The following is a 21,144-nucleotide window of genomic DNA, read 5'->3' as shown; positions in this document are numbered from 1 at the left end:
GAACTGTGCTCATAAGTCTATGTTCCATTCGAGAAATCTGATAAAGTACTTATCTTTGATGCCGCATGGCCGCGGCAATGTAGTCAGGGTGAGGGATGGCCCCGCGTAGGAGTTGTGCCCTTTCGGAGCTCTGCGTAGGAGTTGAGCACTCTCCGAGCTCTGCAGGATGCGTCCGCCAGTGAGGAAGTCGAGCGCGAACAGAGTTTCAGGGCCTGCGCATGCGCGAACCCATCTCGCGCATGCGCGATAGCTGGGGCATTGTCCGCACGGGTTGCAGGCCTCGCGTGCCAGTCCCTGAGTGTGCTGCTCCCGGGGCTGCTGGGAGTTGTAGTCTTCGGGTCTTTGTTTGCTCCTGATGCCGTTTTGGTCCAGCAGATGCCACTCTTCCCCATCTGATATTCCTACAAGAGGGACAGAGATGGCATCTACTGGATAAATAGTCCCCACACTGGTGGCTGCCACACTAGGCCCCTGCTGGGCTCTGACAAAAACATCTGCAAGAGCCAGGTATTGGACAATCAAAGATGTGGAAAACCTATGCAAGATGGAGTGAGCAAGTCTCCAAAGGCTAAGAAGGGTAATGACACCCAGCTCAATTGAATCAAATAGCAGTAAATAGAAAGGTTGAGATGGACAAATTTGTGCTCTCCTCACACGTGATTCAGAAGTCGAAATTAAGGGCTATTCATTAAGCCCAAATGAAGATAATGGTGTGCCTACACTTCCTTGAATGTCCCAGAACAGAGAACTGTCTTCGAGGTCAACTTCAAAGGAGAAGCTTTGGCTTGGGGCCTGACCGATGAGAGATGATGGACTAATTGGGAAAGTGGGGAGTAGTCTGACGTTACTCCCAGCACCTGAGTTTCGTTTTGCTTACGTGCTGCTAACGAGCCAAAAGTCCAAGGTTGGGAAAGCATGCAAACCAATCAGAGGGTGTATGTGGCAACAAGCTATAGAATGTTGCAAAGACCAACCTGCTGCCATTTCTCCACTATAATCAGTATTATACGTATTTAGATGTGGTTCAAGGCGTGCCCACCAGATAGGGGGCGGCCAATAATTATTAACACTAATTCATACTATAGGTACACATGTCCCCTTGACCTATCCTTCCCTTAAACAGGTTTTACAGTTTGCCACTTAGGATGACATCATAGATGACGCATATCGAGGTATAAAACCTTTGTCTAATCAAATTTGAGTGTGAGTGCCTGAATTACTGCTTGTTGTTTACCAGATTGCCCTACTTTATTTTTATGCTAATAATAAATTAGTACTTTACCATAATCTTTGAGTCTGTCAGGTTATTTGGGTCCGAGATCATTACTGGTAATTCCATCAAGCACATGAGACGCTTCAAGGGGTTTGAGCACATGATCATCTTTGATTTTGTTGGATTTATCTCCAAGTTATTGGCAACTGCAAACTGGCCAAAGTAATGTAAACTTCATTGAAGTCCTATTGGGGTGGAGTACAATAGGATGATATCATCGGCATAGGCTAACCAGCCCACTGTTAGGCAATTCGGAGAGGAAATAAATTTGGCTTTGACAGAACTTCTGGAGTAGCTGACATATATAAATGTAATAAACCCAAGTTCCGAGATTCCTGAGTGCTGCTTGCCATGCGCCCTGTGACTCACTTTCTCCCACATGTTCCCAAGAGCACCCAAGCCACCTTTACCATCCATGACCCTGCAGTGCAAATGCTAAAGGCTTGCACAATTTTTCAAAAGAAATCGACAAATTAACTTAGTTTGGATCCTGTGGCGCACTGCTTTGGTAAGAAGCAAACCCTTTTCAGTGTTGATTACGTGTCTGAGGTCAACACTGAAAAGGGACTCCCTGTCACCAAAGCGACATCACAAGATTTAAGATAAATTGGCTTTTCCTTTTTTTTCTGACAGTCCTTTAGCACCAGTGCTTCTGGTTCATGATATTCCCCTCGGTGACTGGCGGAAATGGCTCTACCACCCCTGATAAGGGGTCCTAGCCGTGCTTTTGCCCTTAACTTGGGCACACGGCCATTACTGCCCGGGTCGGTCCGTTGCCTAGGGGAATATCAGCTCAGTAAATCGTGCTATAAATATTTTCTAAAGTTCGGAGCAACTGATGCAGCCATGGTCTGACCAGTCTCAAGAAGTCATTTGGATAGTATCTGTGAGGATGATAAGTACCCTTGAAAGTTACAAGACTCAGAACCACGGCACATGGAACAAAGATTATCAGAAGCAGTATTATCAGCAAGTATTGTGGGGGTCAGTGGATTCTGGAAATGTTAGACAAATAGCCGCTCAGGAGCAGTGAGGACAAGAGGCAAATCTTTGCCAGACCTCAGGAGCCAAAAGTAAGGCAGGTGTTAAGCCAGATTGTGTGCAGTACCCTTTGGGTGCCCTACAGCAACCTTGACCTCCTGGCAATAGGAACTCAACCTTTGGTATAAGTCTGTACTACACAGGTTGGTAGTGTGGCTGAGCAGCCAGGCTTATCTCAAAAGGGGTCAATGTGAGCAGTGGAGTGGTTACACAGAGGTTTACAGTGACCAGTGTTCAAATAAACTCTTACACTCAAGGTTTCTTGATTAAATAATTATTCACTTATTTAACAGTCAGTTGAATAAGCCTTCTTCAGAAGGGAGCAATATAACAGTAACACACAAATACACTCCAAAATACATACTCTTAGTTTCTCTAAATCAGCAAGTTCCCATTTGGGATGGCACACAGATTATTCCTACACCCTCAGGTGACTTAAATAACTAGGACACTGTGGGCATTAATATATCATTGGTACATTTAGAGCAATACTGAGTTTGGTGTCAAAGAAAAGGGTTTCAGAATAAGACAAAGGTTACACAAATATTCTGAAAGCAGGTAAGTACTTTTTAACCCTGCAATGCAAAGTAAATTAACCCTTTCCTGGAGAAAAGGTAAAGCACAAAGTCAGAGGTAAGAAGAGTCTTTCAAGGAGCCAGGCCAGCCAATGTTAAATTAGCAAAAGTCTAGGTGAGCTGAAGCACTTCTTGTAGGTAAGTAAAAGTCTTGCACACTGTTTTAGAAGTCTTTGTAGAAAAAGTAGAATCAATGTAGGGCCACAAGCTCGGAGGCTTGTGAGGGGCAAAGCTGTAAGCAACTCTGCAAGGTTAACCAAGACAAGTCTCAACTGAGAACAAGTAAGGCTACACCACAAGAGGTACGTCCTCTCAACCTTTACAGTACCTTTGGTTAGAAGAAATGGTTCCAGCTGGCTTCTGTTCCTGTGCAGCTCTGCAGATCCTGTTGTTCCTGTGCCTCAGTCGTGGGGACAAGAGGGAGGACTTCTGGGGACTACTGCACTGCAATGGGACGGTGAGCAGCAGCAAAGGGCAAACTTCACTTCAGCGGCACTTGGCAGTTTCAGCTCCTCCCGTCTCAGCAAATAGCACCACTGCGGTCTCTTGGATACCACTCTGGACTTTCCTTGCATCTGGGGTCCAGCAGTCTGTTGAGGTGGCTCAGGCTTGGTCAGTCCTGCTTCCTGGTAGTCTGGAGGATCTTCCACAAGCTCTAGTCCAGCGTAAAAGTGTTGCACTCTGTTTGGTGTTCCTCTCCCTGGCACTTCGGTTCCAGCAGCAGCAGCAGTGGAAGTACAGCCAGCTCCGAGAGGATGTCCAAACTAGTTCACTTTGGAGTTGATTGGTCCCACCAACTCAAGGGGAGAAGTCGTCCTTGCAGGGCTTCTCTAATCGAAACAAATTTGGAGCTTCAGCACAGCAGCAAGGCTTCACCGGGCAACCCAACGGTCCAGGAGTTGCAGCAGGTGTCTCTTCCAAGTTCTTCTTCGGATTCCTTCGTCCAGTGGTCGACTCTGCCTTCCAAACCAAAAAGACTCGCCTTTTATGCAGGTTTCTCCCATTCATTCCAGCCTAGCTGTCAATCACACAGCAGGGTGGCTGTCCTTGCTGGAGAGCCAGCCGGCCAATCATCTATGGGTACAATCCTGTAACCATGGGGATTAAGCACAGGGAGTTTTGGGCACCTCCCTCACTTCCTGCCCCTGCCAGACACTCTGGAGCCAGAGGTGGGCTTCACTCGTGAAACCCGCCAAAGGCACAATGATCAAAGGGACCAAACCTGGTTTGGTGCACAGAGTAAATCTCAAGAAGGACCTTTCCAGCAATAAATGGTGAAAAAAGAAGACCGGAAGACAAAATGGGTGCCTTACTGCAGCTGTGAATGCCTGCAGTAAAAACACACAATGGTAGTTAAAAGTAAACCATTGCCACCACCCATTAACTGTAGAAAGCGTAACATAAAATTGTTACATGAGAAACTAGACAAAAGGGATACTAAGTAACCCCTTCAGCACCCTATTGTAAGATAGTGTGTGCTTGGTCTAGAAAGTTACAAAATGTAAGTAAAGTCAATTTCACTTCATGGCTCTTGGAAACAGTAGTTTCACAAAGAGAAGGTATTTAAACCTTTGGGAAATCTGGAAGACTTCCCTGTGTCACTAAACTGAAGGTGCTGTGTGCCACAATGTAAAGAAGATGCCTATGGAGTTTGTCAGACTCCACAACCAAAATGAAACAGAGTTCAAATCACAGAAAAAAAACATGAGTGGGAAAAACGAGTCTCACTCTCTCCAGGTTCAAAATTAAAAGTCCTTAAGTCCAGCAAAAGTGCTGGGGGTCTCTAAGGTGGAAGGGAATTAGCACATTTCTGAGAATTATCCCTAACAGGAGGCGTGCACGTGCAGCAAAAGAGATGCCAGATGCTGGGACTGAGCCACGAGTCTGGACAAGAGGAGTTACACGAGAGCAGTCCAAGCAAAGAGGAGGAGCCGAAGCCCATAACCACAATGGGAGTGAGGATTGACAGCATATGCCAAAGGCAGGAGAGGGAAAAAATGGCCAAGACCCTTTAATGAAGGAGAAGTGGCGAGTATCTTATTTTTTTAACCTGACTGTAGTCTGGGAGCATGGCTGTGGGACAGCTACCAAACAATGAGGCCATTGAACAATGAGAAAGTGGTCACCATCTGCAGTATGGCCAGCGAGTGCCAAGGGCGACTAAATAATGCTGTCATATAAGGAAGTGAGCAGAAAGTCTGTGGATAGTCCAGCAAGATGGGCTGAGACTTTGGAAGTTGAAGGATGTCAGACATGGAATCACTTAGCAGGAGCAAAGACTAGGGAAGAAACCCTACCAGACCACAAGAGTCTGAAGCGCCACGATGAGGAGGCGAGACAAAGTAGCAGAAGAGAGATGCCAACCTTTGGGACCAAGAGTAGATGCCTTGGGCCTGTAACTATGGGCCCCTGGGCATTACCAGAAGTGATAATGTGCCTCCTGCTCGGGGCCTATTGCTTAAGTGGTGGCTGGTGGAGTTTTAAAGTGGTTAGTGTAAGCAGTTGTGCAAATGAAGTGAACAGATATGAAACTGCTCAGGACGGTTCATCAGGGATTGCCTTCCTGTGATTTTTTTTAAATTAGTAACCAGCGGAGGGTGGGGCAGTTGCAGCCTCCCAGCCAATGAGAAGGCTCGGATTGGGGGAATTACCACATGGTAATCCCCCCGCTCTGAGCCTCCTCATGGCTGGAGGCCGCCATCTTCCCCCTCTGGGGATTCAGGTAAGTGCTTTGCTCCTCTCCTCTTGCCCCTCCCCCTTCACAGATTTCCCTCCCCTCCACTTACCTGCTTTTTTTTCTCCTATTCGGAAGCGGACGCGCTGGAAACCATTCTGTCTCCAGAGTGTCTGCTCCCCATCTGCGGCAGGCAGCCAGCGAAAGGAAGAAGGTCTTGTTTCCATGGCAGACATTTTTTTGGTTTACTTTTTTCCAATTTCTTAAATGGGTGCCATGGAAAGGGAGAAGGTGCTACATGTAGTCCCTTCTCCCGTTCCATGGTGGCCATTTTGTTTGTTGACTTTTTTTATTGTTTTCAATGGCCGCCATGGAGAGGGAAAACAGACTTTGTTTTCCCTTTCCCGGCAGCCATTTGTGTCACTTTTTTTCTGTTGTGAAACGCTGGAGAGCGTTTCACAGCAGAAAACAATGTTTTTGGTACCCTGGTTTTACAGACCAGGGTAGTAATAGCAATATGCAAGGGCGGGGGGCATTAGCACTTCAGGTATAGCTGGAGCTATCTTCAAGGTATGGGCCCGGGGCTTTACTCGTAGTGTGAATTCGGCTTATTGCTTAAATAGTGCATTGTACAGCACAAATCTATATTTGTGCATATCACGACACTAAGGGAAATGACAATAGACATTACACAATCTTGAAATATTAAAGTGTTTAGAAGAGATGCAATTCAAACTACAGCTTTAATTTAATTGTGTGGTGTTTGTTTGGGAGTTGAGTTTTTTAATGCAAGGTGACCTTGTTAAGAGCTGATTTGGAAATAAGGGTGAAAAAGGCTGCAGCTGCAACGTTACGTCTGCTACTTGTAGTTTAAAAATGATTGTAGCTTCTTTCTTGATTCAGATATTGAACAGGATTCATAACTGGCTCACATTTATTGATAAGTCCCAGGCTTCAGTGATGTTTTTTTGGGCCTTTTTGTGTTCGTTGTTGAGCGCAGAATAATGGTCCCTCTTTATAAGTGGCCCCACATTCTTACGGAGTAAACTCAGCAGCAAATACCATCTGGCTTTTGCTTGAAAGAAAATAGCTCTTTAATGGAGGACTGACTGTTTTTTTAATATATTTATTTGAATGGTTATACATTTTTCTTGACAATGCGTTGTTTACCTTAATTTAATTTCCCATTCTTTTGGGCTGGTTTGCTTTTAGTTTCGTGGTAATCCCATATGATCTGCAGGGAAGTAGCTACGAGTGAAGGCGTTTTTCTCTCACAATACGGAAACTGGCGCCAATGCAGGAGTGTCTCGCTCTCGCTTTCAGAGCACATTGCAGTGCTATATTATAGACACTTGCACAAACGTTCTGATTGAATGACTAGAATAATTCAATGCATTAGCTATAGAGTCAGTATGGATGGGCACGACGGATTATTGGATTTCGTCCATACTTGGCTGCTTTAAAAATGCACAAAGATGCCTCGAAAGCAGATGGCATATATTGGATTTGCAGATTGGCTACAGGTTTACGGAATACCTGTTATGGTCTTCTCTATCCACACTACCTGTACCCCCACCCACCGACCCTTACTCTCTCTACCCCCACCCACCCAATCACCACTCTCTCTACCCCGTCCCCCACCCACCCAATCCCCACTCTCTCTATCCCCAAACCACCCACCCTACCCCTGCTCTCTATCCTCACCTATGCTACCGCCTACACTCTCTAGCCCCACTCACCTAACCCCCACGCTCTCTATCCCACTCACTCTTTCTACCCTCATCCACCCGATCCCCACTGTCTCTATCCCCACCCGCCCTACCTCCACTCCTTCTACCCCCACCCACCTCACCTGCATTCACCCACCCTACCCCACTCACCCACCCTACCTGCAGTCTCTCTACCATAATCTACCCACCTAACTCCCACTCCCTCTCTACCCCACCCACCCAACAGCCACTCCCTCTCTACACCCAACCCCCACTCCCTCTGTACCCCCACCCACCCAACAGCCACTCCCTCTCTCTCTCTCTCTCTCTCTCTCTCTCTCTATCCCCACCCAACCACCACTCCCTCTCTACCCCCACACACCCAACCGCCACTCCCTCTCTACACCCAACCCCCACTCCCTCTGTACCCCCACCCACCCAACCCACACCCCCTCTGATCCCCCAAGCCTAACCCCACTCTCTACCCCACCCACCCTACCCCCACCCACTTACTCTACCTACACTCTTTCTACCCGCACCCGCCCTACCTGCACTCTCTCTAACCCCCACCCACCCTACCACCAGTCACCCACCCTAGCCCCACACTCTCTACTATAACTCACCCACCGTACTGCCCCTCTCTCTACTCCAACTCAGCCTACCATAGCTGTCTCTTCCCCCACCAACCCTACCTACACTCAATTCTCTACCCCCACCCACCCGACCCCGACTCTCTCTACCTCACCCCTCCGTACCCCCACCCACCATAATCCCACTCTCTCTACCCACACTGTCTCTACCCCACCGACCCTAGCCACACTCTTTACCCCCACCCACCTGACCCCATCTCTCTACTGCCCCCCACCCAATCGCTGCTCTCTCTATCCCGAAATCACGCACCCTACCCCCACTCTCTCTATCCTCTCCCATACTACCCCTACTCTCTATTCTCACCCATGCTACCCCCTTCACTTTCTACCCCACTCACCCAACCCCCACTCTCTCTACCCCACCCACTCTACCTGCACTCTTTCTACCCCCACCCACCTATCCTACATGCACTCTCCCTACCCCCACACACCCAATCCCCACTCTCTACCCCCACCCACCCTACATCCACTCCTTCTACCCCTACCCACCCTACCTCCATTCCTCAACCCTACCCCCACCCTACCCACACTCTCTCTACCATAACCCACCCACGCTAATGCCACTCTCTCTACCCCCACCCAGCCACCCTACCCAATCTCTGTACCCCCACCCAGCCTACCACCACTGCCTCTTCCCTCACCCAGCCACCCTACCCAATCTCTCTACCCCCACCCAGCCTACTACCACAGCCTCTTCCCTCACCGACTCTAACCACACTCTCTGTACCCCCACCCATTCTCTACCCCACCAACCCTACCCACACCCACCCCCAGTCTCTCTCCCCGACCCCCAGTCTCTCTACTGCCACCCACCCAATCGCTGGTCTTTCCATCCTGAAACCACGCACCCTACCCCCACGCTCTCTCTAACCTCATCCATGCTACCGCTACACTCTCTACCCCCACTCACCCAAGCCCCACTCTCTCTAACCCCACCCACTCTACCTGCACTGGTTCTACTCCCACCGACCTATCCTATCTGCACTCTCTCTACCCCGATCCACCAAGCCCCCACTCTCTACCAGCACCCACCTACCCTACCGCCACTCTTTCTACATCCACCCACCCTACCCCCACTCAACAACCTTAACCCCACCCTACCCCAACTCTGTCTACCCCCACCCACTCATTCTACCCCCGCCTGCCCTACCTCCACTCTTTCTACCCTCACTCGCCCACACTACCGCCACTCTCTCTACAATCCACCCACCCCACCCCCACTCTCTCTACAACCCACCCACCACACCCCCACTTTCTACCCCCTCTCATCATCGAGGATGTGACCTCAGCGGGTGGGTGGGGGGGGCAACTTTACTTTTTGTGCAGTGTTTATATACACTAGTTATATATGTCCTGTACAGTAAACATGTGTTTTGATATGTTCTAGGCTCTCACCTGTGACGTGAATAGGGTGTTGTGCACAAAGCACTGGATAAAGGAAGACCCAGATTCCACAGGCAGGCTCTTCCCTGATGAGAAACCCATCACACTTGACTCTTCCAACATGATCGCCATATCTAAAATCTGCTGGAAATTGTTTGGGCACAGCTCACGGTTATTTGAAGGTTGCCCATAAAACGATATTCAAGGGTGGGTTGTTGGACAGGATCACACCGTTTTGCCAGAGGTGTTTTCCAAAGTCATTTGCTATTGCGGGACAATTGGCTATCTGAAAAAGGCCCCACCCATGAATGCATTCCAATCGGGGACGTTTAATTCTTATGACCTGTTTTGCCAAATAATAGATGATGATTAAAACTTAATGGTGAGCCTTTAAGCACCAAAGAGTATTTGTGGTCATTAACCATCCCTCCTACAAGCTCGCACTGTTCCCCTTAGAGCATTATCCAGTTCGGAATCATTGGCGGCTGCTTTGCTGTGGACAAACATTAGTTTTGAGGCAGGGGGAGGGCACCGAAGGAAGAAATACATATAGATTGGAAGTGGACTCCGAGGTGCGTTCTGCTGCTGGGAGAAAAGTGGGGAAGCCAGAAAGGGAGTTGGGGAGAGTGGGGTGGATAGAGTGAGACCGAGGAGAAGAGCGAGGAAAGTGGAGGATGAAGAAGGGGACAGGATAAGGGGATGGGAGGGGCAGGGAGCGAAAGGAGGAAGTGGGGGTAGAGAGGGAGAAAGAGTGTCCGTATGTCCGGAACATTCTGTAGACACAATAGGGGCAATTTGTGTTGATGAAACAGACATTTGAGTGATAAAATAGAGCGACATGTCCAAATGTCACTCCCACGTCTACGGGGACTTCTTACGGGCCTGCCCACTAATCTATAGCAGTAGTCCTGCACAATGTTATCTACTTCTATTGGCAGGGGACAGCCTAGCCCTTTCACATTTGACTTTCTGAAGTGTGTCCTGTTTTGAAAGAACGGTGACAGCACTGTTTTCTACGCTGTCTACATTTTTTTGAAAAATATCTTGGCGGCCGACTTTTTTCTCTGGAAGCCATTTTGTTTAGTTCACTACGCCCAGTGTTTTTAAAATGTTACCTTTTTCATTTGTTGACAAATTCTACTAGCCCTACTTTAGAAGGGTTCATATTTTTGAAGAAACAAATGGACAGCGTAACTTTGTGATTTAATGTGACCTTGCTGTGTGTCAGTGTGTTGTGGGGCAGGCAGAACTTGTGTGAACAGTGAAGAAAAGAATGACGGGAAAGAAGAAAGCAAAGAGGCGGGGGGGAGTCATGCACAGGGTTAGTTAGCTGGTCTTCACGGCGTTCAGTCTTGGTATGAAGGTACTTACCTGTACTGTGAACTTGCTGTTGCAGGCATGGCTCATGTTTCGTGATGTCGCAGCTTGTTTCTCTGAAGAGGAGTGGAAGCTTCTACAGGAATGGCAGAAGGAACTTTATAAAAACGTGATGACGGAAATTCATCAAGCCTTGATCTCTATGGGTAACATTTCACTTTTTTACTAAGAGTTTGGGCATATTTCATCTATCTGCCAGGTATCACTGCGCCAACACTCACGATGTGTCTGTCACGTACTGAAGCACACCTAAGCACTGCCCCATAAAGGCCTATCCAGTGTATCCCAAAACATATGCACAACCGTGAACACAAACGAGCACATTATCAGAAACTATGACTAGACGAGTATAGAAGCAGACACCTACAATTGAAGGGCCACGAGTACTGGAATAGCTGAGGTCTTGAGCTAACGGTGCAGAGAGGCTCCTTAATATTCAGAAAGAAGCTGAAGTAATTCCTCTTTCAGCAGGTCTTTTTTATAAAAAAAGATCCTCCCGGTCTGACCTGTTCTTGCCCAGCCTTCACAAAGTGAGTTGCCCGTGCCACAATGGACTTGGGACCAAGAAATCTGCCAACACAATGTGCTTACATTTTATCTCGTTTTTAGTAAGGGTTATATTTATAGGATGGGTCAACTTAAGGTAAAAGGAGTTAATGACATTTTCAGGATAATCAAATCTTCCAGTCTTGAGTGAGCCTCACCAGCCTTCACAGTCCACAGGAGACATCCTTCCCAGTTCCTGTAGAGTACAAGAGGTGTTATGTTACCACTTGTTTGCTTTCTGGACATTGTGGGATTCAGGATTCCCAAACCGTTCTTTAGTAGGCTGACTAGTTGCATACTTTAGGGTTCCCAAACCCTTCTCCAATTGGCTGACAAGTTGCAGGTTATTAGGGGCTATCTCGACACTGGAATCTATCCCCCAGCTGAGCGAGTTGGTCCAGGCATTGATGCGGGAGGCCACCAGATATGGAGAGGCATCGATGAATGTCTTGGGAGGATAGCTCAGTGGCAACGTGCTCGCCTTGGAAGCAAGACGACACGGAGCAACACTGGTTCGGTCCGCGCTTAGAAACCTCTGGGTATTAAGCGCGTTATAAATAACCAATCATATCATATCATACCTACCCACATCATTTGTTCTTAGAACTCTCGTAACCTTTTTTATCACAACTTGCTCTTTCTGTGGGACCTTTGTTAGGCCATCGCCTTCAAATAATTCCGCTGAAGTTGTGTGTGTTATATGCGAATTGGGAAAGCAGGAACTAACTCCTCTTTTGAGTGGGGCCATGATTGGAATGTTCTACTTGGGGTCTTTATCATATTGTACCGAATACAGGGGGACACAAAGGTGCCGTTGCAATGTTGGGGTATTCTGCTCTGCACTGATAGAACACATTCTGTAAAAGACATAAACCGTCCTCCATCTTTCTTATCTGTTCATTTACCTCATCGTTTTCCCCATTATTTTTATGCCTGTTTCTGACATTTTCATGCATGTGTGGTGTGCGGCTAACTTCAGTTGTACTTATTTCTCTGTTGCCTGCATAAGAAATCTATTGTCTTTTTTTCAATATCTCAACCTCAGTTTTTTTTTAATTAATTTGTTCAGTTGTGAGATCAACTTTTCAAATTTTTTACACAAAACAATTTTTTTTTTACAGTTAAAACCATTGAATTCATCTTACATGTCATTTCATCAAGCAAAATTAGAACAAAACATAAAGATGTGATTGCATATGATCATACAATGATGATGGTAATGATTATCAATAAAAAAAAATACAGTAATGAAAATGTTTTCTTGTACAACAACTTGACTAAAATGTGGAGGTAACAGCAAAGATTGGGCTCTTTGCCCATGATGGTAAGTAATACCCCAACTATTTTTATTTTATAGTTACCAGGGATAACTATATCTCTTGTTCATTTGGGAGGGAGTCCGCAACACCATATCTAAAAATTGGATAATTGCTATTTGCATAGAGATTCTTGGGTTGGAGAAAAGTATTTGCCATTTTTGGAATTGGGTTAGGTGGTTCTGAAACATCAGTTTGTCTTTGAAGCACCTGCTTCTTGCCCCACTTACTGCTTCCCAAGCTACCAACAGGTGTTGTACAGTTTCAATTTGGTTTATGTTCTTGCAGTACCGACAATAATTTTGCTCGCTTGAGATGATCTTCCTCCTGTGTAGTATGTCACGGGTAATATATAGATTTAACCTGAACCTCAAGTACTTCCTCCTAATAAAAGGGCATGGATGTTTTACAAGATAAGTTGCTATTGTCCCATGCTTCCTCAACCCAATCAAGAGGACATCAAAGTCTTTATGCGTTGAACATTTTGCTATGTTTTCCGCCCAATCAGGCTGAAAATGTTTTGCTTTAGCCCGAATAAATCTATGGTTATAGCTGCATCGCTGAGTGCATCTAAGGTATGCTCGCACCATTTCCGTGGAAAGGTGTTATTTGACGTAAGTAAGTTATGCGCGACAACCTTCAGAATGGATGGTTTCTCTAGGCCAGTTAGCGCTTTTCGGAGAAAAGCACACTGTTTCCACACCACCTGTGAATGGAGTGATGTGAGGTCCAGCTCAAAGTGAATCAGCGCTGCAGGTGTGCCGTTTGGGAGTTGTATTACTTGCTTCCAATAAGAGGAGTCTACGCCATCCCAAAATGTACGATCTTTAGGAAGGCAGGCTTCGACACCATATAATAAGATGGGTGTTACTTTCATCTTATAGAACATGATGTATTTCATTGAGAATTTCCCAAACTTTCTGAGAAGAACTCTAGATTGAGACACCAGGGATTGTAGCTTATTTCTTACTTCGCACTTGTATTGTGCTAGTGACGTTTTGTGTTGTATAACTACACCTAGGTATCTATATTGGTTTACATTATCAATTCAACACTGCTGCAATTGCCATTTATGATTGTATACTTTAGGTTTCCTCTTTGGATTGCAAATGACTATTTGAGATTTGTGAGTATTGATATTTAAATTGTAAGCCTGGGCATATATGCCAAGTTGTTCTAGCATGTTTTGTAGTCCCCTCGGTGTCTGTGATAATAGGACTAAAACGTCTGCGTATAATAAATACGGGACTTGTTGTGTTCCTATTTTCGGGGGATCTCCCACACAATTGGTCAAAAACTTGCCCATTTCTAATATGTAGAAATTGAACAGAAAGGAAGCCAAGGCGCATCCCTGCTTTAGGCCCCTCTGAGTGATTATTATTGGCGACAGCATCCCATCAAGGGTTATGCGTACTCGCATTGATGTATTTGTGTGAAGCAGTGTTATTAGGGATAGCAAAGTAGGAGGACAGTCGTATTTTCTGAGTTTGAGTAAGAGCAGCTTTCGATCTATTGAGTCGAAAGCGGCTCTGAAATCAATAAATCCCAGATATAATGGTTGTCCTTGCATTAACCTCTGAGCTTGCACCATAGCGAGGGCAAAAATATTGGGAATGGTACCCAATCCCCTGACAAAGCCCGACTGGAAAGGGTCTAGTAATGATTTCTTTTCAACCCAATCATTCAGTTCTTTCAGTAAGATTCTACAGAAAATGTTCCCTGGGGCGTCCAGTAGCGAAATTGGACGATAGCTATCTGGAGACAGGCGATCGCCCTTTTTATAGATTGGGACTGTTATTGCTTGAGTCCATGTTGGTGGAAGTCTTTGAGTATGATTGACTGTGGTAAAGATGTGGAACAAAATGGAGGTCCATAGTTCTGGGTGCCTTTGCATAGCGAAATTGGACAAGCCATCCGGGCCAACTGCTTTTGACTTGCTGGCAGTTTTTATAAGTTGAAATATCTCGGCCTCATCGAATGCCAAGTTGAAGGGAGTTAGAGTGTCAGATATATGCGAGATAGAACAACTTGCTGGTATTACATAAAGTTCACTAAAATGTGTAACCCAAGTGTGTGTGTCAACAGAGGAGGACTGAACGCAAACCTGATGTTGCCCCAGGGCTTGGTTCAGTACAGCCCACATCTTGGAAATATTCTTGCTAGCAAGTGTATTTAGCATTTCAGCTCCATCTTTCTGATAGAGCAGTCCTCGATAACGCTTAACCCAGTTTCTATAGTTGTTACTTAGCTTCCTTGACAGAGTCATTCTAACTGCGGGGGGATGCATAGCGAGTTTCCTTAATTCCGCCCGATAGGCAGTTTTTCTTAAGCGTACTGAATTGTCAAATGTGTGCAAATGTCGTTGCTGTGTATTAGTAATTGTTTTTGTTTGCTGAAATGTTTGCAGCATATTGCTGTATATAATGCCAGCATTATCCGGCATATTACCATTGCTCAAATTTGACTCTTTAAGGAGTTCGCTGAAATGTATTAGAGCATCCTCCGACCATCAGAGACGGCACTTGCCTGAGTTTGCTACCAAACAACCCTTAGCTGGTTCCCCTCCAACAAGATCACATTGCATTTGGACACCAAGTTCAGTGAACAGCATTTTATGATCACTGGCTTCAGAAGTTATAACAGTGAATTTTTGTACAGTTGGCCAAAGTGCTGCATTTACATAGATATAATCAATAACTGAGGACACAGTGCCTTTATGCCAAGTCGGAGCCGGTGGTATGTCAGATGCAAATGCTCCATCCAAGACATATAGACCTCTGTGTTGGACTAGGGCTCTCCAACACAGATTTCTTTGACTAGTTTGCCTATTCACACTTTCCATGCACCTTAGGTTTAAAACGCCAGTGAGAATAAGGAATCTAGTTTGTCGATCATTAATCACCATGTCCAACAGGCTATTCAAGTCTTGCTTATTGCAGCAGGGTTCCAATATAGGTTTAACACAGCATAGACATCAACAGAGGTGCTAACTTTGACCAGTATCATGAATTCATTAGGTATGGCCCACAGCTGTGAAGTGAGATCATTGCCCTTCTTAACGGCTGTGAGAAGTCCTGACATTGGCCTACCCATTGTGGTTCTGATAGCTGGGTTCAAGAACACCTCATAGCTGTCCCAGATTGGGGGTGATGTCAGCCAAGTCTCTTGTAAAAGCACCAGATCATAGCTGTTTAAGTGATTTTGATCATTATTTACAAGATGCTTATGCCCCCTGGTATTCCAACTGATCAAAGTAAGCATTTGTGAATTTGTTTTTTGGCTTAGCTATTTTCGCTCAGTGTAATGCAAACAGGTACAAGGTATATTGAAAGTGACATTACCTTTTGTTTTATTGGACATTGGAGGTTTTGACTGGACCAAATGAGCTTGATGTATCTGAGATAGGGGCACTTGAGGAGGCTGACTGTGCTTGGATAAGGCCACTTGAGGGGCAGAGTGATCAATACTGAGGTCAAAGCCCAGTGCGGCCAGAGAGTCATTCGACTGCCAAATAAGGTTTTGCACAACCCTGGACTGTATCCAGAGTGTCGCTGCGTTTAGGTTCCTATTTTCCACAAATTCCACCAATGCTAAATCGGCAGATACAATATCTTCAAGCTGTTGGATATCAGAAAATATCGGCATCACAGCCCTCCGATTTAGATCATATTGGCTAGATGGGGGTGGCGGGGTTTACAAGCTAGGATTAGGGAGTGGGGAGCTGGTTTCACCTTAATGGGGATGTTTTTTTCTGCCAAAGCCTTTTTACTAGATTTTTTAGTTTCAACTGCCTCTTTCACCAATGTGGGGTGGATTGCAAATTCCCCAGTGCACCCTCAATTAGCCATATGATGGCACTAGACAGGTCATTCGTGGAGGATGAATCATTCACTCGTGCGTCAACTGAAGAGTATTCATCCGGACAGGGTTCACCATTTCCTATTTTGGAATTCTCATGAACTACTTTAAGGAGATGTGAGGATGTATTCATCTTGTCTGTCATTGAAAGTGAAACCTGTTCATGTATTGAATCCGAATTAACCAGTTCTTGGGTGGCTGTTTTATTCTGAGTGCATTCACAAGCTCTCTTGGGCATCTCTATTTGAGGATGAATGCGATCAGACATATAAGCATCGACCGGCTTTCTTATTTCAGTTCTATCATGGTCAACACTCAATGCATTCTTTCTTTTACAATTCTTACTCGCATTTGATTTTTGACTATTAGAATCTACTGAGTCACATGATGAAGGGGGGCAGATTGTGCTTTGTGACCATAATGCCTGTAAAAGCTCATTCGGGGGCGGGGGGGGGGTAATTTAGTGCTTGAACAGTTTGGAAGTTAGGTACATCCATTTTTTTCTTGATGTACATTTGCTGGACATACTTTTTCTTAATGGCCTGAGAAACAAGTATATGGTTCTTTTTAGGGAGCGAAATTGCTTTAAAAAATTCTTTAGTTGCGGAGCCTCCCATGTGTTTTATAGAGGCTTCATGTTTTGGAAATTTTGGGTTTGGTTTCTTGGTTTTCTTGATTCCCTTACTCAGTAATTGGTGTGGTATCTCGTCGCTAAGAGTGATTGTTTTTGTGCTTTTTTGTTTGCATGCACCGGGAATCACCGGAATGAACATGGGGTACAATGCACCTTGAGGAATCACAGTTGCTTTCATTGATGGAGCTACATTTGTCTCTTTAGATGGATTTAGAATGTTTGCTAATGGATCATATATGATTGAGGCAATGTATGGTAAGGTACTAGATATTCCTCCACTTTCTCCATTCTCTATAGAGGCAACACTGGGATTTTCTTGCTCAGGGGCAAGGTCAGTCTGGCACGCTATGGAGTTAGCAGCTGCCTTCAGTGACAAGGTTGTGGTGTTATGGGCCAAGTGATGTTGAGTTTCACACTTTGGTAGCTCATGTAGTGTCAGCATTTTCTGCATGAGTGTTTCTTGCATTACCAATCGATTATCTATGGTTTGATATATTTTCCCTAATGCCTGAATGGCCAGGTTCATGGCTTGTAGTATGATGTTTAGTGGTGACTCAATTTTTTGTGTACAGAATGATGTGTTTATTCCCTGTGAGTTAGTCTGTATGCCACTAGTCTCAGATATAGAAATAGAAGAGACATTTCTATTGAGGTATAAGTAACCTCAGAGAACATCATGGGGGACTTGGACAGGTTTTCAGACAACATCTTATTAGAGAATACAGAATCATTAAGGTCCAAATCAATTACGGCTTCATCTTTTGCAGGCAGAGTTAAATAAATAAATGCAATTGGCTGAGCAGTGGCGGGTATGTTTTCAAGTAAAGCCGTATCAGAAATGGATTGGCAAGACAGGGGTTTCAAAGGCTGCTCCTGTTGCATGCCTTCCAGAGCATCTGGGAATATAAATACTTTTTTGGGCGTAGGGCCAGAAGATGCAGCATTAGGCATCTCATTTTCTCCTCTGCGGGCTGATCTTTCTCCAGCCTGGATTTCGCCCTATGCGCTGAGAGCGAACTGCTGCAAAACAACCGTATGTCCATTTTGGACGTCCCCCCCCCTTTGATACCTTTGGTTATGATGGGCATTGAATTTAAGTGCATAGGAGGTTGTATACGAATTGATCGTTTTACAACTGCTCGAATGACAATTGACCTTTTCACAATTGACCGAATTGTGAAGGTCAATTGTACCATATATGTGGGGGGAAACCCCCCACCCAACGCCAAACCCCCCAAAAACCCATATATATATATATATATATTCGGTCAATTGTGACCCTTTAAATTCGGTCAATTGTTCATTCGAACAATTGTAAACGACCAATTTGGGTAATACCGCATAGGAGCTTGCAGTGGACATGCAGGATTTTCTGTGGCAGTAGTTGTGCTGAGGGACGGCGGCATTCCAGTTTTTAAAGTAAGTACTCTCATGCTGAAAGCGCATCAACAGTTTACTGAACCACGCCACCCACGCCCGTTCACAACGGGTCACGCTAGGGAAGCAAAGTCCACAAGAAGCGCCTCCCGCCTCAGCGACGAAGCGAAGAGGCAAAGAGGTACTTGTGGTACTTGCTTGGTGCGCGCACGTCTGTTTTTGATGGCGGTGTATGTGGGGGCGTGGCTTCACACACTGCACAAATACAAATAAGCAATATTGTAATGCAGCTGAATTAGATTAAACGTTTTTAAAGTCTATAGTCCTTCTCAAATACGGTGTTTTACCGTCAGTCCAATAGAGAAGCGCACATAGGACGCTGCAGGAAACAAAGATTGCGGCTGGTCCTGGATTCAAAACGGCGTCCCGAGGCAGAGAGGTACTTGTGGTACTTGCTTGGTGCACGCGCAAGTCTGTTTTTGAAGGCAGCGTATGTGGGGGCGTGGCTTCACACACGTCAGTCCAATAGAGAAGCGCACATAGGACGCTGCAGGAAACAAAGATTGCGGCTGGTCCTGGATTCAAAACGGCATCCCGAGGCAAAGAGGTACTTGTGGTACTTGCTTGGTGCATCAGTTTTTGCCCATAGGTATCCTTTACAAATAGCTGTTATCATAAGGTGTGTTTTCTCTTTGTTAGAATACTGGGGTGAGGAGGTAAAAATAATCTCATCTGTGTCCTGGGGAGGCTTGTCAATATCCTTCCATCGACACACGGTTTGCCCTTTTGTTTGAGCTAATTCTCTATTATCTTCTTTACCTCTTCCTCCCGCCCAGTCAATGGAAAGACGGCTCCAATGTTCTGTCCCTAATTCCGGGCCCACTATTACCAGTTTAGAACCCAGACTTTTATGGATCGACTCCACGCCTTAAGTGCTCTGAACAACCCCTGTTCTGACTGGTAACAATTCTGTGAAACCATTGACCATATGCTGCACACGTTGGCACTCTGAGGCTACCATCCGTAGTAGCAGTCGTGCCTCGTTGAAGGGTTCGGTGATGTGCCCTTGTGTGTATACTGGTGGTGAATGACATGAAACACATTTTAACTTGTGCGTGAGGCTTCCCTGTCAATGCACCATGGGTTAGGGTTTGAAAAGCTCCAGTCCGAGGGCCAGACCGCTCAGACACCAGGACATAGAGATTGAGGAAACCGGAGCTTGTCTTGCAGCATGGGAAGGTCTACGTCCAATCTGAGGGCAAGCATATTCTGTGGAGAAAATTACATTCTGTGAGCGAGAGATTTAGGATGAGTCAGCGATACGTTCAGACTTGTTTGTTCAGATGTAGCCGTTATTACAGGAATGAGCTAGCTCCTTCTTTTTTCAGAGAACAGTACAGGCCTTGGTCTGTGTGTACTTCTCGGAGACCCTGGGAATCTTGCCGTAGTCTTAGAGGTAATGGTCGAAGTGGGCGGAAGCGGTTGGCAGCGTAGCTCCTCTAATTTAAAAGAAAAGTGATGCTGTTCATATACTTTCATTTTAAAAAGAAACCTTTCCGGAATGGTTTCGTTTTAAAATAAAAGTGTAGGAAGAATTTGAAACGTGCATCTCAATACAATGCACTCAATATTCCAGGTGTGTTTGGGGATTTGGTTTGCGCTGCAGGGTTGGGGGCGTGGCAATGGGGTTTGTGGGAGCCGGGCAGGCCAGCAGGGAACATAGTTCCACTACTTCTTTTCGTACGCTTCGACCACAGCTCAGAGGCAATGCTGCCCATTCCATCCAGGCATGCCGTGCTACTGCCCCCATGGTCACTTCTGCAAAGGACAGAGGCATGATAGCATTAAGCAGCATGGTACAATAATTATCCAGGCCAACAAACTCCCATCAGACAGTGCTCTTCGGTTTCCAGGGCACAACATGCAGCAGTCTTGGTTTTCTTTGGTGTCTTTATGCTCCTTTCCACTCATTGGGAGTGATGGACCCACAACTCCTATCAGGCACTTTACTCGGCCGTCAGAGCATCATACGCTTTGCCCTTGCTTCTCGTTGTAGTCTTGGTGTCCCATTCATTCTCCTGGGTCGAAATTGTGTTGCCAGCAGATTCTCTGCACAGAGGGGGGAATGCACGGAGCAAATTTCCTGCTCCTTGCAGGCAATCCTTTCCAAAATGGCTATGTTGTGGAAAAAACACACCAAGAGTTTGTCTCTGTGTGTTTTCCTGCATATGTGCCAATTTATCTGCCCACTAAAAATCCAGTTGACAAAACCCAGTGTTTGAACATATTTTATCGGCTCATACCTCAATACCTCAATGGAGCTTCCACTGCCTTAGTGTGCTTATCTTCTCCTGTTGACGGTTTCTCTTGCTTCACGAGGAAGGCCAGCCCATAGTTGGATGTGGTGTGCTGCACTGGAGCCTTCTTAGACGTGAATTCCTAACACCCCTTTTCCCAGATAAGTTCTTGAAAAGAGGTGTAGTGAAAAACAATAATTCTAGATCGAAGTAAAAGTGGGAGGAAGTTTGGGAAAATAAATAGGTTGGAAACACAGACATGCATCACATAACAGGTTGCAGGGCACACGTTCGCCCCCAGAGGTTTATCTTGGCGCTATTGCCAGATAAAGAGAGCCGATGTTACTCATTTCATAGAGCTCGAAAGGATGAAGGGCTGAGTGGACCTTCCGGGATTCGAACCTGTGACCACAAGTTCAAACCACAGGCCCCTG

The 21,144-nt window shown here is 45.8% G+C and overlaps 1 protein-coding gene across 4 annotated transcripts in view; it reads left to right on the top strand.

Moving 5' to 3' along the window:
- The window catches only part of LOC138527188 (zinc finger protein 567-like), a 285,058-nt gene that overhangs the window by 117,681 nt on the left and 146,233 nt on the right, over positions 1-21,144 (top strand). For all 4 annotated transcript variants that reach the window (XM_069638297.1, XM_069638298.1, XM_069638296.1 and 1 more), the window contains exon 2: positions 10,702-10,828. In XM_069638297.1, the coding sequence (XP_069494398.1) occupies positions 10,711-10,828 (118 nt within the window). In that variant the 5' untranslated portion in view covers positions 10,702-10,710. The remainder of the gene's footprint in view (positions 1-10,701; positions 10,829-21,144) is intronic.

This window comes from Ambystoma mexicanum, chromosome 1q, assembly GCF_040938575.1.
Source record: "Ambystoma mexicanum isolate Mex_15411 chromosome 1q, UKY_AmexF1_1, whole genome shotgun sequence".
Taxonomy (NCBI): domain Eukaryota; kingdom Metazoa; phylum Chordata; class Amphibia; order Caudata; family Ambystomatidae; genus Ambystoma; species Ambystoma mexicanum.
This window is presented reverse-complemented; position numbering and strand designations above follow the sequence as displayed.